The sequence below is a fragment of the Malaclemys terrapin genome, chromosome 2, assembly GCF_027887155.1.
Source record: "Malaclemys terrapin pileata isolate rMalTer1 chromosome 2, rMalTer1.hap1, whole genome shotgun sequence".
In the NCBI taxonomy this organism is placed as follows: domain Eukaryota; kingdom Metazoa; phylum Chordata; order Testudines; family Emydidae; genus Malaclemys; species Malaclemys terrapin.
The window spans coordinates 60166108-60185296 of NC_071506.1; the positions used below are offsets into that span (position 1 = coordinate 60166108).

Genomic DNA, 19189 nt, shown 5'->3' on the forward strand with positions numbered 1-19189 from the left:
AAAATTCCTCTTTTTATTGTAAAATTTGTATTGGCTATTCTTTTTAGAAGATAATTTGGATAAGGGCTCCATGGTTTGAAATCAATTTAATTTTCTATGGGTGACCAAAAAGTTGTGATATTATATTTAATGTTTTTAATATATTTTTTTTGCTTATTTGTCAACAGAAGACTAAAAATAAATGGTCTTTTAGAACAGCAAATTGATTCAGAATAACAAGGGTATTCAGTGTACTTTTTCTATATATTGTAAATGTTAATCAATTGTGTTTAAAGAAAAAAAACCCAACACCTTTGAAATATAATATGGGAGGTTTTTTAACAGGAATTATTGAGGTCTAATCAAATTTTTAAAATTACAGCTTCACTGAGGAAGAATTGTATCTCCTGGTTTTATTCGCTTCTTCTCTTTGTCTTATTTATTGGACAGTAGGCCTTTCAATTTTTTAAGTACATGTGAAATAATAGGAGTTTTGCCATAAAATATGCTAATTGAAGTGTATTAGAGTGAGCTTCTTAATTTGTCAGGGAAGCCAAATAGTTGGTTCATCATCTTCACACTTGCCCCATTTTAATCTGTTTACTTAAAAAGCAAAATAATAATAATAATAATAAAGGGGAGGGGGCCCAAAAGGAATTAACAAGATGTTCTTAGTGTGACGCATTAATCTCTTGGTCATTCACTTTTGTGGCCTTTAACCTTTCACAACCCACATACATTTAATTGTCTTTCCTTGCTGTGTTATATCTTAACTCTGCCTGTAAGCTTCTTGGAGAAGGGTCTTGCCACTTCAGCTACAATATGCCATGCATGCTTATGGGGTGTGAAAAAATAGAAAATCGCTGTTACTGTTATCTGAGACTAAAATCCTCCAACACCCCCCGACCCCAAATCCCTCCCAGAAGATGCGTCTATACTGTAGGCTTTTTTCGGCAGTGTGTAGTGTCCATATCTGTGTAACCCCACAGCAGAGATATAAATATTAGTGGAGATGGTGAGGCACAGTTTAGGCGACTAGAGTAAAGAAATGCCTGAAGGGTGTGGGTATGTACTTGAGTACATGCCCTGCACGACTCCCTACTTGCCCAAGCCATGCCTTCACCATTAAGCAGTGTAGTTTCCCACTGCTGGAGCCTTTCCTACCTCAGTGAAAGACGCCAACAGTGGAAAGACTCTGCCGGTTCCCCACTGCTGGAGCCCTTCCTCACCACAACAAAAGGTCCTAGCAGTGAGGAGCTGCTGAACCCTTTCCCCTGCTTCCGGAGCCTTTCACTGACACTTGTAGCCACACGCCACAATGTGGACATAGTGAGCTTTTCACGCTGGCAAATAGCTAAACATACGTTACACACTGCCACCAGTGGGGTGTACTGTAGATGAAGCCAGAGTGTGCAACTCCCTGCCCATTCTGAAGTCTCACTGTCTCTGTCCTGACTCATGTAACAACACTGCTGGGCCTGCACATGACTGCTGGCTCCATACCATTTTCTCCTTTCCCAGGTTTGTCTTCCTGATGTTACCTGGCCCAGTGGAGGGATCAGGAACTGATAGTGGGGGAGCTGGGATGCATGCGGCATTCAGGCTGAAGTGCAGAGGGAATTGCAGTGAGGGGGGACTTTCACCTCACAAATATCTCACCCTGCCCTGTCTTTAGTGGCTAGAAACCTCTTCAACACGCCACCCAATAGCAACACAAAATCCACAGAAAGGCAGCCAGTTCCCAGATGTTTCAGGTTTTAATTTAATAATACAACTCTTTGAGCTAAACCAATAATAAATTTCACATGCTATCAAAGCATCAGATTGTGTGGTGAAGAAGTGATGTGGCTGGAACGAAACCACCACTGTTTCTTTTGTTGGTGTGACCGAGAGCGACATTTGAACCCGTCTCCAGATGTGAAAAGCCAAACACACTAACCCTTTGTGTCAGCTACCATGTACAGTTTTAATATGAACTTGTGCAAGCAGAATGTGTCAAGTCTTCATTTTCACCAAAGTACTAAGTTCCTTCACTGTTCTGTGGATTCATACAATCAGACATTGGCTGCTCCGTAACAATTTCTGTTGTGGACCTCTTATGCTGGTTCTTTTGCATTGTCTACTCAGGGCATGTCTTACCTACCCACCGGATCGGCGGGTAGCGATTGATCTATCGGGGATCGATTTATCGCATCTAGGGTAGACGCAATAAAATCGATCCCGATCGCTCTGCCGTCGACTCCGGAACGCCACCGCAGCGAGAGGCGGAAGCGGAGTCGACGGGGAAGCGGCAGCGGTCGATTCGCCGCCATCCTCACAGCCAGGTAAGTCGACCTAAAATACACAACTTCAGCTACGCTATTCACGTAGCTGAAGTTGTGTATCTTAGGTCGACCCCCTCCCCCGTAGTGTAGACCTAGTCTAAGCATCTGCTTTTAAGACCTGCATAATGCTTCAGTTTCCCTTTTGGTGACATTTATGATATTTTGCTTTTCTGGCTGGACACATTTTCCACGAATGTTGTGATTTTTCTACCACAGTTTCCATATGTTTCCGTTCTCTTTTTCCTGTCTGTCTTCTGTCAGAGTTTCCTCAGGATTTCATTTTGTATTTCTTCTTGAGCTTTATAGGTTGAAATTTTTGTATGATCACAAGCATCCCTGTGTTCCCATTTATATTCTGTGGAGATGCGCAGCCTTCCCAGTGAAACATCATCTGTTTTTATCAGTGTTTTTACATACAGTCTTCTGATCAGTATGTCATCTGCCTCATCTTCCAGGGCATATGAGGACATTTACTTGGTACCCATCACTGTTACTGACAACCCTGATGCAACACGAAACTGCTCAAAATGACCTGTTCATTTTAGCCATGTCTTCTCAGCAAAATTTAAGACTTTCTAGAAGGGTTAGTGGAAATACTGACTCCATTTCCCTCAAAAATTAACTTTTCTTTGCAGGCTCCTTGTTTTCATCCTGTTTTTCTGCTGTTTCTGTGCCCTTAAGCTATCTTATTTTTCTCCCTCCGTGCCTGTGGCTTCCTTCCTCTTCCAATGGGAGCGGGGCCTTTTTGCTGTAGCTCTCTTGTGACCTGCAGTCTCCTCTTCATGCAGGTCATATTTTTCTGTCCTGTCTCTCCTCTTTGGGCTGGGGCTTTTCCTGCCCTCACAGCAAAGAGCCTGTACAAAGAGCCTCAGCTCTCTCCTCTTTCTATTCTACGGTGCAGCCCTGACAACACAGCTTGTTCTGGATGTTGCTCCAGTGCTTGGGGATGAGGAAAACAACCCCTCCTTGCTCTGAGTAACTTCACATACTCTTTCTTCCTTTCTCCTTGTTCCGACACTATGTTTCTTGAAGTGCAGGCAGAAGCAAAGAGCACAGAGGTATAGATGGTTGCATCAAGGGCAAGGGCTTTATTGCTAATAGCGTGGAAGTGGTTAGTTAATAAATTAGCATTTATTCCAGGTGTAATGACTTCAGTATTAACTCTAGGTACCTTCCAGCATACGAACTGACTGCATTTGACCCAATGCCTTAAAAATAAGAATATGACTAAAATGCAAATGAAGGTGTGATTGCAACTCAGGTAGGTACCTTTAATCTTGCTAGCTCAGCTAAAACTAGCAGTGAAGAAGCCCAGCCAGGCCTTCTGGGTACATAGTCATGTTGCTAGTCGGCACTGAAGCTGTGCTGCTGTAACTTCACTGCTAGTTTTAGCCTTGTTAGCTGGATTAGAGCTAGGGAGGGTATGCCTACCCAAGCTGCAGTTATGTCTTGGATTCGGTGGAAACGTACCCCAAGACCCTGTATTCTGTTAGTAACCTTTGAACCAGCCAGCACTTTACCTCACACTATTTTTAATATTGGCAACTCAGTAAACCTGTTTTTATGTATTATATTTTATATCCCTCTAAGTATGAGAAACATTGTGATTGCTTCAAAAGTTATTTAATGGGTGAGTCTTCATACATGGTACTGGAATCTGCCAGTGTTTGACAGGCTCTCTTTGACTATGTCTGTATTTGGAGCTGGGTGTGATATTCCCAGCTAGGCTAGACATACTCTCACTAGCTCTCATCGAGCTACTATGCTAAAAATAGTATGTAGCCACTGTAACATGGGCAGTTGCAAGCAGTGGCACAGGCTAGCCAATCTGGGTACAAACCCACCCAGACTCTGTGGAGATGGATGTGTGGTGGCTAGCCCATGTTGCCGCTTGCCGGTGCCAATGCTACATTACTCTTTTTGTATGCTAGCTCAATGAGAGCTAGTGAGAGACGGTCTACTCAAGCTGGGAATCCCACCGCTAGCTCCAAGTGTAGATGTACTCCTTGTTTTCAAAAGTGATTAAACAATCCTGAAATGATACTACTTGCCTTTCTTTGAGAAGCTCTTTGCTTAGATAACTAAAATAATTACTTATCACTTTTGTGAAGAATCATGTGAGTAGCCAGGTAAAATGGGTGTCCTGGCATGCTTTCAAATTCATTGGGTTATTAATTCTTCAGTATCTCAATTGCTTTTGCAGAAATCATTGCCCTACCTTTGCTCCTGTACTTATGCAACATGGTAACAGTAGAAAAATCCTGCAATGAGCCCCACCAGGCATGTGCACACACTTTTGAGTATGTCACAGGCATCAGATTCTGGAGGCCTGGATGGAAGTCGTCTTTGTTACAAATCAGAAGAAATAATATAATCTGTACAATTTATAATTTTATTTAAGATGAAGCCATACCCTCAGGTGTGCCAAAGCACAGTTTGGCATAGCTGAGATTGATAGAGGCAAAATTGACCCTCCTCTTATCCTGGTACTGGCCAGGAGCTGGGAACGGGCTCCTGGCAAAAATTAGAACAGTCTAAATTCTGCAGGCACTTAATAGCTCCCTAGGGCCATTATGCCAGTGAGAATTGTTAGAGTGCAGCATGCTCTGGGCCCACTCTTTCCCACCTCCTTTCACAGGTAGTGATGATGACTGGGTAGCATAAAACCAACTACATTGGCTTTAGCCACCTCTATCCCAGAAGAGTTCCCAGCTACTCCTTTGTGACAACTTTGTGCCTGCAAAGTATTACTGTCGCTTCTGCTCTGTATCAGTTATAAAGTTTACAAATAACACCAGAGGTTGTTTTTTGTTTTGTTTTTAAAGCTAAGAACTAAAGTAGTTATAGTTGGAAAAGTGTGAAGTAAACATTTTTATTTTTATTTCTTGCTCATAACTGAAACAAACTATATTTCAAAAACAGTATTTAAATTATAGATTTCTGGAAGTATCTATTAACAGAGTATATTTTTGCCTCCATTTTTTATTCATTTTTCATGCCTTTTATCAATTTCATTTCTAACAATACTAGACACAGGGTACCCATTGCATACGAATGTGTGTCTTGTATGTAAGTATCTAAATGTGTGATTTGTGTTTCAAAACTGCTGAGTGTGTGCTCTTTGTGTTTTCAAGGCTGTTGACTTGGCGACCGACAGGTGGAGAGGCTGGCCCTGTATCTCCATCTGCTTTGAGAGAGAAACAGCTGGTATGTTTTATAAAAATGAGTTTTAATTTTTTTTTAAAGCTCTCATGGGTTTCCCTTGAATATACATTGTTGTATGGAACAAGTAAAATGTGCTTAGTTTAGATCCAAATTTTGATGTGGTTTGGTTGGAAATGCTTTTCTAGATAATGTACTTCAAAAAAACACATTCAGTTGCCAAGAAATAGTGTTTTTTCAGTCTGTTTATGCAGTGCTCATACATTGTGTTGTGCAGAAGTAGGTAAGCTATATTCCAGTACATGTGCACATTCCTGATAACACCCATAGATAGTGGTGGCCACGCTCCTTGGACGATAACATTGTTTTGATTTAATTTAAATAAGAGTGCATTTATCTTTTTAGCTAGGCTAGCACAATAAAATCCATAGTGCATAATCACAGAAAATCGTTGCACTTCAGTGATTTTTTTGGGGGTTTCTCACAGATTGTGTTTCATAATAAGAATATAAACTTTCATTTAAAAATAAAGTTTGTAGCCCATCTAGTCTCCAAGCCTTGATGGTGTAAACTGACATGCTGTTGTTTCTTTGGATTTGCATACTTATGTGACTAAGGGCTTGAGTCCCATTGATTTCAATGGAACAGCTCATGCTTTTTAAATTAAGCACTTGAGTAAATCTTCCTAGGACATGGGGGGCCTAAGTCTCTGCATGGGTGAAAAGGTCCATCTATCTGGATGCCATTGCAGGATCAAGGTCCAGAACGGTAACACTAAGATGTGAACTTCCTCCATTTCTCTTCAGGGGTCTAGTTATAGCAAAACACAAATGTGAACTGTTTCATTTCTGGTTGTATTAGACCTCTAGCCAATACTCTCATTCAGTGTTATTAGATGTACTTGCCACATCCTAATGTGCGTGAAGTGCTTTGAAAGTGAAAAGCACTATATAAAATGGTAGATGATGGCAGTATTTTTGAACTTCCATTTGAAATTATTAGAAATAAAGCTGAAAGTTATACAATATGTAAATAATTGAATATTGCACTGGATAGTCCTTGATCATTTGAATAAACTAAAAAGCTGCTGTTGTCCTTTTAAATTAAAGTAGCATCACAGTGATGTTTTATAAAAAGCCCAGAGTCTCAGGCTTTGTCTTCATTGCAAAAAAAAAAAAAAATGTGTATTTATGTCAAGTTAGCTATCTCAATGTAAAAAATTTACCTTTTTCAGTGAGGACGTAGCCTTAGATCCTGTGGTATGGTTTGCTGGGGTTTGTGGATTTTCATGATCAATCAGCAGTTAAATTTACTCAACGTTTTAAAATAAAGCTGTTTCACAGTTTTCCTGTGAGGTAGGTAGGAAGTATTATACATGTTTTCAGATGCATAATCTGAGAGACAGTAGTTGTGACTTGCCCAGTTTCGTGCAGTGAGCGAGGCATCAGCAAAAACTGGAAATGAAATCCAGAAGTTCTGACTCCCATTCCTCCATAACCAGTAGAATACTTTGCCTCCCTTTATTTTGCATCTGAATGGCCCTCTTGTCTTAGATTGTTCCTTAAGTGTTTTGAGTGCAACAGTGCTGGGTATTATACACAATAGTATAAAATCAAACATGCATTCATATAAAATGAGGAGAGGAGTTGTCTACTGTTTGATGAATACCCAATCCTGGTTACTATTATTGGTATGCTATAATTGTTTGTAAGTGTCGTATACTTAGATTTAAATCGTCATAGTCTCAAATTGCATTTACTGGACAATAGACACTGGAAATATTTGCTTATTGAAAGGAATAATAATCACACATCTATATAAACTACTTCAGCAGTTAATGATAGAATATTCTTATTTCTATATTAAATTACATAATTTAATATTTCTACCTGTTCCCACGAGTACTTAAAATTGAAAGGCAGGGAGTAGTCTTAATGGTGATCAACAGATAGTGAAAAAATAAAATAAAATTCTTCAATTTAGTATGCAGAATACTCAACCCAGCAAGAATAAGGAAGCTATTCATATAATGTAGCCGCTTTTCTCTTTCAGGTCATCCCAAGTCATAGATCTTATCTTGTCAGCTCTTGTCTTGTGACTCCCCTGTTTTTTTAGTATTCCTGATATACATATCACAGAAATCTGCTGAAGCAGCTAACTATCAAATAATAATAATAATAATAATAATAATAATAATATTTAATAGGGCATTTACTTGATACTTCCATCTGCCAAGCCAACATCTTGCTGCAGTAGACTTCTGTGATTTATACCCACCACACATCATGAGGTGATCATTCATGACTTCAGGGGACTTGAAGCAAATAAAGATTAAAGTTCAATTATACTGCTCACTTACTCTTGCTATTTGAAGCATTCCAAGATCTGCCACTTACATCTGTGTGCCTCATTTTCACCCATTTATATATTGGAGAAAGATGCTTCGCTGGGTGGGGCTAAGAATTTGTAAATAAAGCACTTGGAAGGAAGGTATAGAGCAATGCCAGGTTTCAGAATTATACTACAGTTAATATATTTAATCCAGTTAATTATACTACAGTTAATATAGTTAATCCAGTGAAACGTGAATTAAGCTTTTACTTGACATGCTAGTACATGGTCCAGTGAAGTATTTGAAAATGGTAAAAAATGATTGTAAGTGCAAAGTATTCTCTTGATTTCAATATATAATTACATATTTTATCTTAGTTATTTGATTATATTACTTTGCTCTACATGCACGTATTTGAGAAGTTGTCAATCCTTGTCTTGGTGAACCTTATTACTTGAATTGGTCTTCTCCCAAAAAACTGCTATAGTGCATATTATATTTTTTAAATAATCACAATAATGAAATAGAAAACTCCTCAAAATTATTGTCAGTAAATTACAGTTACATTTTATTGAAAGTTGACCCATTGGTGAGCTTCTGTTCAGTTTATTTGATGTACCGACTGTTTATTTTATTTTCAGGATACAATATCACAGAAATCTGTAGATATTCATGATACTGTCCAGCCAAGATCTTCAGATCGACACCAAATTCAGCCCATTGTGGGGTCCACAGCAAGTGAAGAGATCAGCAAAACCAGACCTACAGCAAGTAAGTCTTTCTTTAAATAAAAAGAGGAATGCTTGAGAACAGAGGATTTTGTATTTGTTAAAGTAGTGTTTCTCAACCGGGGTGGGGTGGGGGGGGGGGCGTGTCTCAGGATGGGTTTAGGAGGGTCACAAGTATAAAGGTACGAAAAAACATGTGTGCCAGATCATAGTATATTTTTACACAGAAACGAACTATAAGATCACTTTTTACAAATTAAGAGTCTTAAAGTCCTGGAATGAGACACTTGTGCTTGCTTTGTATCAGCTAATTTTTTTATGTTGCGTTGAATTGAAGAAACCATTGATGAGAATCCCAGTGTACATAAGTGTGGTGTTGTACACGGGATTAAAACTTTCAAAGTTTCAGTTACAAGTTTGGGATACTCATGCTTCTAAGCCATTCAAAACATGCAAACATCTTCTGAAAGAAATGAACACTGAAGCTTTTTGTCAGATGAAAACTAGATCAGTTTATCTTGGAGGCTTCCTGCAAGTTCGGCAGACTCGACTTCTCTTTTGTTGAACAGATTAATTATCCACCTCTTGTCGTGTTCTTCGTCGTCAGGTGGGAAGTAATCCTGGAGCTTCTTTTTAAGTTCAAGTATATGTTCAATCATAATGTTTTTTAATTGTTTTATGTCCACACTCTTTTCATCAGCAATTGATTTAATGAATTTGCAACACAGAGGAAATGACTCCAAGTTTCCACTCTGAAGCCGAGCAGACCAGGCTCCAAGCTTCTTTTCAAAGGCTCTTGCTTTGTCTCCCAACACAATTATGGTTTTGTGCTGTCCTTGAAAACTCATGTTTAACTCATTGAGATGATTGAAGATGTCTGAGTAAGCCAATTGAAGAAACCATGAATGATCCCAGAACGATTTAGCAAAAGGAGACCCTTGATCCTGTGGGATCATAAGTACTTCAGTTTGCAATTCAGAAAGTCTGCTTAACACTTTCCCCCCTAAGAGCTACCTCACTTCATTGTGCAAGAGAAGACTTTTATGAAGTGCACCCATTTCATCACAAACAGGCGAGCTGATAGAAATAGGCTTTTTTATGAAAATCACAACTTTTACAGATTCATCAAGTAATGCAACTCAGAAGGCTTTCCTTTCACAGCAAGTGCTTGCCAATGTAAGAAGCAATGCGTCCAAATTGCATGCAGCATAATTGTTCTTAATCTTGCAACAAGCCCACTGTTCTTGCTAGTCATTGCTTTGGTACCGTCACTGCATATAACAATACATTTTTTCCAATCGATTTCAAAATAATTTGGTAGCTTCAGCAAAAATATTAAATAGATATTCACCAGTCATGTGGCTAGGCAGCACTTTACAGAAGAGTGTGTTTTCCTCAACAGTAGCATCTGAATTGTATCGAAGGAAAGCTAAGAACTGTGCTGATCCTGGAACATCTGTTGATTTATGAAACTGAGCAGCTAGGAATTCACTCCATTTTAACTTTTCTTTCAACTGCTCATGAATGTCCTCAGCCACTTCATTAATATGCCTCGAAACTGTATCATTTCATAAAGGAATAGCTTTGTTTATTTGCCTCTTCATGGCCGAGCATGCTTGTAACCATGTCTAATGCCACAGGAAGTATGAGATTCTCAGCTATTGTATGTTCCTTACATGTTTGGGCATACAAAGTGACATGAGATATGAAGCTTCAAGAGAATTCTTACTGACATTCCTTGTGTTCGGCATCAGTGGTTGCTGGCTATTCAAGCTGTTCCATTTTCTCTTTAACGAACTCAGGAGGCTTGTTCTTTAACTGTAGATGTTTACTTTCCAAATGCTGACTTAATTTCAAAGGTTTCCTGCTTTCAGCACTTAGCACTTCACTACACACAACACAATGAGATTTATTTTTTGATTGCTGTAAAACTGCACATTAAATAGCTGCAATCATATTTTCTGCACTTTGCTTTCTTCACTCCTTCATTCTGCAAAGTACTTACTTGAGCTCTCTTTAAACATTTATCCATTGCACAAGAAGATCTTGCTGAAAAGCACACATACGTATTTGCTAGCTGCAAAGAATAACAATAACAAATTACTCTATATTAGGGCTGTCGGTTAATCGCAGGTAACTCATTCAATTAAATACAAAAAATTAACTGCGATTAAAAAACATTATTGCGATTAATCGCACTGTTAAACAATAGAATACGAATTGAAATTTATTAAATATTTTTGGATGTTTCTCTACATTTTCAAATATATTGATTTCTGTTACAACACAGAATGAAAAGTGTACAGTGCTCACTTTATATTATTATTTTTATTACAAATATTTGCACTGTAAAAAGGATAAACAAAAGAAACAGTATTTTCCAATTCACCTCATACAAGTACTCTAGGGCAATCTCTTTATTGAGAAAGTGTAACTTACAAATGTAGATTTTTTTTTTTTTGGTTACATAACTGCACTCAACAAGAAAACAATGGTAAAACTTTAGAGTCCACTCAGTCCTACTTCTTGTTCAGCCAATTGCTAAGACAAACAAGTTTGTTTACATTTACTGGAGGTACTGCTGACTGCTTCTTATTTACAATGTCACCTGAAAGTGAGAACAGGCATTCGCATGGCACTTTTGTAGCCGGTGTTGCAAGGTATTTACATGCCAGATATGCTGAACATTCATATGCCCCTCCATGCTTCGGCTACCATTCCAGAGGACATGCTTCCATGCTGATGATGCGCATTAAAGGAAAAAAGCATTAATTAAATTTGTGACTGAACTCCTTGGGGGAGAATTGTATGTCGCCTGTTCTGTTTTACCCACATTCTGCCATATATTTCATGTTATAGCAGTCTCGGATGATGACCCAGCACGTGTTTGTTTTAAGAACACTTTCACAGCAGATTTGACAAAACACAAAAGGTACTAATGTGAGATTTCTAAGGATAGCTACAGCACTCGACCCAAGGTTTAAGAATCTGAAGTGCCTTCCAAAATCTGAGAGGGACGGGGCATACAGCACGCTTTCAGATGTCTTAAAAGAGCAACACTCCGATGCGGAAACTACAGAACCTGAACCACCAAAAAAGAAAATCAGCCTTCTGCTGGTGGCATCTGACTCAGATGATGAAAATGAACATGTGTTGGTCCGCTCTGCTTTGGATCATTATCAAACTGAACCTGTCATCAGCATGGATGCATGTGCTCTGGAATGGTGGTTGAAGCATGAAGGGACATATGAATTTTTAGCGCATCGGGCACATAAATATCTTGCGATGCTGGCTACAACAGTGCCATGTGAATGCCTGTTCTCACTTTCAGGTGACATTGTAAACAAGACATAGGCAGCATTATCTCCTGCAAATTGTAATCATACTTATTTGTCTGACCGATTGGCTGAAATGGGACAGAGTGGACTCAGGTTCTAAAATTTTGCATTATTTTATTTTTGAGTGCAGTTTTTTTTTTACATAATTCTACATTTGTAAGTTCAACTTTCATTATAAAGAGATTGCACTACAGTACTTGTATTAGGTGAATTGAAATATACTATTTCTTTTGTTTTTTACATTGCAAATATTTGTAATAAAAATAAATATAAAGTGAGCACTGTACACTTTGTATTCTGTGTTGTAATTGAAATCAATATATTTGAAAATGTAGAAAACATTAACCATATTTAAATGGTATTCTATTGTTTAACAGTGCGATTAATCATGATTAATTTTTAATCACTACATATTTGCATAGGTTTGAAATATTAGTTTCTTATTCATATTTTACTTATTGATATTTAAGGTAAGGGGTCACAATTTTTTGAAGTTTTAGCATGGGGGGGGGGTCACAATTTTTTTTTTTTTAAGTCCAAAGGGGGTCGCCAGCACAAAAAGATTGAGATACGCTGTGTTGAAGATATTATTTAATGGATATATGATTTTTAGTTCTCTGTGGTGAGGGCAAGAATTCAACAGTTTTATAAGGAGAAAAACACCTTGGGTGAAATTTTGGCTCCTTGGAAGTCAATGGCAAAACTCCCATTGGCTTCCATGGGGCCAGGATTTCACCCTGCGTTTAAAAATCTTGCTTTAGGTTGCTAGTAAATTTGTAACTTAAAGCAAGATTTCTTAAACACAGTATTTGACTCCTTATAAAATGATTATAAATTAGTAACTTAATCTTTCTTTCCTTGAATTTAATTTTTTTTTAGCTAACAGTAGCTGAGATCAAAACTTTTTCATTCCTGTCCAGAGGAGAGCTAACAAATGTTACAAAGCATGCCTCTAGAACCTTGGTTGCAAATGTATGTGTAGATGCTTGACGTATTAGTGACTAATCACCCTATTTAACTTGCGAGAATTTTCCAGTATAGAGAAGGCAAATGTATCTTAATGCTAGTCTGAAAGGGTCCATTTTTATAAGTGACAATCACTTTGCCTGTTGAGTTCTGGCTATTCTGCCAATACTGCCAGAACTTAGTTGGTAGTTTTGTGGTGATGGACACCTGCCTCCTATAAACTGAACTAAAACCCTTCAACAATTTTAGAGGTTTGAAAAGATGGGGAAAAAACCCTTCCCCATTATAAAATATATTGACAAACTTTTGTGTGTATGGTGATAAATCAGTGGATGAATTTCTACATTTCAGGCTTGGTTTTAACTATCCATGCAATTACATTCTTTTAAGTATAGGTCTGTCCTGAAAGTCTTCACTAAAATAACTTACTTACAAATTTAAATTGTACTTTACTTTTTTGCCTGAGTAACTGTTAAAGTTGCTAGAATAAGTAATGTTGCTGATTTATTTTTATTTTCTATTTTTTTTTAAAGAATTTCCAGAACAGAAGTTGTTTGCTGCTCTGTTAATCAAATGTGTTGTACAACTGGAGCTTATTCAGACTATCGACAACATTGTGTTCTTCCCAGCAACCAGCAAAAAAGAAGATGCAGAGAATCTAGCAGCAGCACAAGTAAGTTTGAGTGGTTGGTGTTAGCCTTTTGGGAAGATTTTCACTGGTAGATTAAGTTCCATAAGCTCTTGCGACTTCAGTCAACTAATAGTTTCTTAGAACAATTGCATAATTTCCAACAAAGCAACCAAAGTGTTTGTTAAACGTTACATTAATTCAGCCTTCCCCCCACAGAGGCAGACCACTTTGTGGAGGCTTAAATTTAGATATTACTAGTGTGTGATGAAATTTTGTGTGTGTGTGTGTGTGTGTGTGTGTGTTTTCTATCCAGATCTAAGTTTAAGTGTGTGTATGGCTAGAAATAAGGTAAGGGGCATAATTCATAGTGTCTGTCTTTAAAAGAGAAATCATAGAATAATCAAATTTCAACAGTCTTTTGCCCTTGAGTTGGCATAATTGGTTGTTAATGACTGATATCGCAAAGCTTCACTGCCATGACCAACAATCAGTAGTCAGTACTGTTCTGAGTCTGACTGTTCTAAGTCTGTTTTTTAAAGAGAGATGCAGTAGACTTCGATGTTCATGTGGACACACAAGATCAAGGAATGTATCGTTTTCTAACATCGCAACAGCTTTTCAAATTGCTGGACTGTTTGCTGGAATCTCACAGATTTGCTAAAGCTTTTAATTCAAACAATGAACAAAGAACTGCTCTCTGGAAAGCAGGTGGGTCACCTCCATTTAGAAAAATATTTGAGAAAACAATGTTACTGTGTTTTGAACCGAATCAGTTGCGTGTTTTGAGCTGATTCCCTTGCTATATCACCTTAGGGAGCCACCTGCATAGAGAATTAGCCTTAGCTATATGTATATTCGTCTTAGAGCTCAATGGAGATTCTTTTCTGGTTGGTTACTTAAATATCTGACTTTTCTTTTCTTTTAAAAGAAACTTTCCTTTCAGAAAAGGAAAAAGATAAAATAAAAATGTGTGATAGTTTAGTTGTGTTTTTTTTTATAACAAGAGCAACATAGGCGCCAACTCCGTGGGTGCTGAGCACCCAGCGGCAGCCCCCCAATCAGTTTCCCCCCCAGCGTCTCCTGCCTGCTGGTGGGCCCTGCAAATCAACTCCTCCCACTCCCTCTCCGTACCTCCTGCCTGCCACGAACAGCTGGCAAATGATTATGGTAGTAGACAGAGACCCCAGACAACAGCACTGCCCTATGGCGCTACCTGCTGCAAGATCTAAATAAATGGGTAATTTGTAGTGGCCGCTTACTGGCAAACAAGCATTTTTAAAAGATAGAAGTACAAAGGGAAAGTTCAAGATGAAAGTAACAAATTTAAATGTATTCCTTACATTTCTCCAGGTTTTAAAGGCAAATCAAAGCCTAATCTTTTGAAACAGGAGACTAGTAGCCTGGCCTGTGGGTTGCGCATTCTTTTCCGCATGTACATGGATGAAAGCCGCACCAGTGCATGGGATGAAGTCCAGCAAAGACTACTGAAGTAAGATCATTGCAATAGCTGTAACATTAAAATATATATTTAAACATGAAACACATTAATGTGCTCTATCTGATTTGCTATATGTACGTTTATATAGTGTTGAAAAGGAAATAGTACAATGAAAGTTACAGCTGAAACGCCTGATGTGGTGTAGAAGAGTGCAGTTCTTCTGATCTCTGCTCTCTCCCTGCCCTGTCCATAAAACCTTGCAAAAGTGGCAGAACATAGGGTGGTGTCAGCCTTAACCCTGGTGTGTGCCATGTGGGGGTGGGGCGGGGAATTTCCTTTGCTCCTAAAGTTTTTGTTGCTGTTGTTTGTTAAAGAGGGACAGGAGGTCAACTTTTCACATGAATCTGAGAATAGACACCATTTTTCTTTGAGAATTCAGTACATACTCTCACTTGTAGGAAATGACCCAGATGCCACTGAGCTTCAGGAACCTACTGACACACAGTGCCTCTTGGGGGTATTGGTTATTAATTATTCTGAACTCTCATATTTGTTGGAAGAAAAATTTTAGTCTACAAAACCCTTTCAAGTGACTGAACAATATAGGACTTAAATATGGTGGTGATAGCACTCAGATTTACAGACTATACAGTGACTCTGAAAGACACACAAATCTGTGTGAGGTTTGTTATCACATCCAGAAATTATATGAAATATAGAAGTACTTTAAGTATCTCTCTACTTCTATAATTTTCTAACACTTCTGAGAGCGCCTGCTACTACTGTTTTGTGTACTATATTTGAAGAAAATATGATAGGCCTGAGCATGATAGCACTGGCTGGGGCAGGCACCTCACTTTGCCAGGCCAGTTCAATCCTGATCGGCAGCATCTCTGATATTACAGTCCTAGGACTGGTAAAAGTACCAGTTGTGCAAAACTGCAACAGGGATGGGGGTTGAGATTCTCTCCCCTACTTACATTTTTTAGGGCACTTCTCATTTATTTTGGCTAATAAGGCTTACACTCCCTTTCCCAAAATGGTGCTGTTCTGGCCAGGGGCTCGTTCAGTATTGATTATGGTTACAATAGCATTTGCAAACACTTTGTTACCTTCTGTAATTTTATGTTCTCTATAGTGTCTGCAGTGAAGCTCTAAGTTACTTCCTTACTCTTGCATCAGAAAGTCACCGGGAAGCCTGGACTAATCTACTACTCTTATTCTTGACTAAGGTCCTCAAGATAAGTGATGAAAGGGTAAGTATTTGCATAAAAGATATTTTAAAATAAAATAAGCAGTACTGCAAATAAGAACTGGTTCCAAGTTTTATTATGTGAGCACTGGTATGCTCAAAAAACTTTGAAAACATGAAGTCAAAAAAGTACTAAGATGATATATTGGCTTTGTAATTATAGACCTTTAAATGTTCGTGCTGCTTTACAGACAATTGAGAAAATGTCCTGCCCTTAGGAACTTGCTGTCTAATTTGAGACAGTACATGAGGGATGATGACAGACAGTAGAGAGGAGGATGAGTATGGCAGGGAGGACGAGCATACTGTGATGAAATAACATGAAGACATGATACATCTGCCTTGAGGACTGTCTTTAAAAGTTGCTTCCCACAAATAGCTACTATGAGGGAAGGATTAGTGGTTAATAAATATGTTCTTTTTCTAATTCTTCCCATAATGCCCAGTCCCTGTATACTCCTATGCTATGTGTAATAATGAATTTTGGAATGAATCTTCTGGACAAATTAGAATGTTTCAGCAATTGTACAGCAAGTAATTATTGTACTTTCATCTGAGACCTCCGCGGCCCCCACACCCCACTAAACTTTCTTGGGTTTAGTAAAATTTGATGCCATGCAGCAGATGTTAGCTGACAAGGTGCACAAATCTTAAGTGGAAAAGGAAAAACCCCTTCTTTCTCAGAATGAGCAATAGTTTAACAAAAAGTGTAGATACGGTATATAGCCACTGCAGGATATCTCAAAATACGTCACATACAATGAGCCTTCGTCCAACAGCCCGATTATAAAATTGTACTTGAACTCCATTAACATTTGTCATCATTTTGTGTCTGTCTCTCACCTTGATGCATAGTATTTGAAATCCGACACTCTAAAGAACAGGCTTGTGAAGGTTGATGTATAATAGAATAACTTTATTTTTTTCCCCCTCAGTTCAAAGCTCATGCCTCATTCTACTACCCTCTCTTGTGTGAAATTATGCAGTTTGACCTAATTCCTGAACTTCGAGCCGTTCTGCGAAGGTTTTTCCTGCGGATTGGTGTAGTTTTTCAGATATCCCAACCACCAGAGCAGGAGCCTGGAACAAACAAGCAGTAACAAGCGCTGACTGAATATTGCTCTGTTACGAGATTACATCCCTTGGCTATTTAAAAGGACCTGAGGCTTTGTCTGGATAGCCATAAAAACGGTTTCTTTGTATGGCAACATGTATCTAAGGGTTAATGGTACAGATACTTACAGCTGTAATTCAGGCTTGCAACACTCCAGTTCCTTTCAGTTTTCTGATGGATTATCTCTATTGGTTCTCTTTCCTGGCTCATGTTGAGCATAGAGTCAGTTTTTAGCACGGTCCTGTTGTCAGCATGGGCTACGATATCCTTTACTGTCCTAGATAGCAGTATAGCAACAGATGTTTATGGCGGGTGTGAAATTAAAACGTACCCAAAGAACTATATATGTAAAGGTTTGAACTTCTGCCAGAAGTACAACTCAGGAGAGCTGGATTTTGAAGGATAAAATGTTTATAGTGAAAAAAGAATGGAAAATTATTGTTCATGGTAAAAGGTATTTAGCAACTATGTCTGATATTCTTACTCTTAAAATTTTTTGCACACTCAGGCGGTCTGAGATATTGGTAATCATCCTTCTGTGAAAAATGTACAGAGATGCAGGTCTGTAATATAAATTATTAAACACTATACAGTTCTTCCTGCATTGTTTTGTTTCTGTATTTTCTTATTGATTTGCTAAAAACCCATAACATTTTATGGTTTACCAAATGCACTAGAAGTTTGGGTTTATTTTTTTGAGTTACGATTTTTGTTTTGTTGTAGCCCAAAAGTTAGTGTTGCTGAATTTTGTCAAGAACAGAGGTAGAAAATCTCACCACTGACATAACTACCTGTAATATACTTGTTTTAGGGCTTTTAAATATAAAGAGCCATTGAAATATGATGATCCTTCAAGGACTGGAACTTGAATCACTGCAAACAGTCTAGGTTGTGTCTGCTGTCACTTTTTGTTTGTTTGATGTAGATTTCACTCTATGTACAGAATTTAATGTTGAATATATTAAAGTAACAAATCTGGCATGGTTTGGGGATGGTTAAATTTATTGGAAATGTATTCATACTGTGAATTGTGCCCTGATGGTTAAAGACAAGATTGTCAAGCATTCTGTATTACAGTGGATGTAGAAAATTTTTTCAGATGGACAAAATGTATATGGTACAGATATGTAAAGTTTTCTATGTAAAAATTCTGTACAACTTTCTGTACAATATTGGTTCTCATCTGGCATATTCTAATCAGGTTATAGGTCAATAAAGTTTTTGAATTCTTTCATCAGTGCAATCAAACCAGTGTAATCTGCACCTACTTGTTTCACTGTTTCCTTGACATTTCATGCTCTTTATTCTGTTTTTAACAAATGAAGCTAAATATACTGAACTTCTAAGAAATAATATGATCACTCTGAGTGGGAGTGGGGATGCAGCCAGGAGCATAGCTTCAGACTTTAGGGGTTTTAATGGCTTGTTTCCCTCTGGTATAAGGCTGGCTTTTTTCCCTGTGGGGATGGGTTACAGTGGAAGGAAACACTCAAAATGAACAAGGGCATGTGTTTGGTAGTTGGATAAAGAGAAATACACATTATGGTTGTTTGTCTTTCTTGCCTCTGAGGATATGTCCAGTGTGACGGGTTGGATCACAGAAACCCCCTGGGGGTTACCAACTGTTGTGCCGAGACTACTTCTGCCCCTGCTTTCCCTGCCAGCTTGGGACTACAGCACCCTGTCTTGTTGAGCCAGACACGCCAGTCTGCTCCAACTCCGACCTAGGGTCTGAACCACGTGTCCCAAAGCTGCAGACTTAACTGAAAGCAATTTAAGAAGTGTTCCTATCTTTAACACTCAGATGCTCCACTCCGAATAGGGTTGCCCCTCTCCTCCCAGGTATTAATACATACTCTGGGTTTTTTTTTTACAGGCAGCAGCCATTGTTTACATGCTACCCTGAAGGTCCTCTTATGTGGATT

At 38.4% G+C, this 19189-nt stretch overlaps 1 protein-coding gene across 1 annotated transcript in view; it reads left to right on the forward strand.

Moving 5' to 3' along the window:
• Positions 1 to 18512, forward strand: part of ARFGEF1 (ADP ribosylation factor guanine nucleotide exchange factor 1) — a 169575-nt gene extending 151063 nt beyond the window's left edge. Inside the window, exons 33-39 of the mRNA XM_054018001.1 lie at positions 5438 to 5510; positions 8439 to 8568; positions 13363 to 13502; positions 14000 to 14168; positions 14811 to 14949; positions 16037 to 16154; positions 17086 to 18512. Of these exons, the coding sequence (XP_053873976.1) occupies positions 5438 to 5510; positions 8439 to 8568; positions 13363 to 13502; positions 14000 to 14168; positions 14811 to 14949; positions 16037 to 16154; positions 17086 to 17250 (934 nt within the window). The 3' untranslated portion in view covers positions 17251 to 18512. The remainder of the gene's footprint in view (positions 1 to 5437; positions 5511 to 8438; positions 8569 to 13362; positions 13503 to 13999; positions 14169 to 14810; positions 14950 to 16036; positions 16155 to 17085) is intronic.
• Positions 18513 to 19189: the final 677 nt, after the last annotated feature.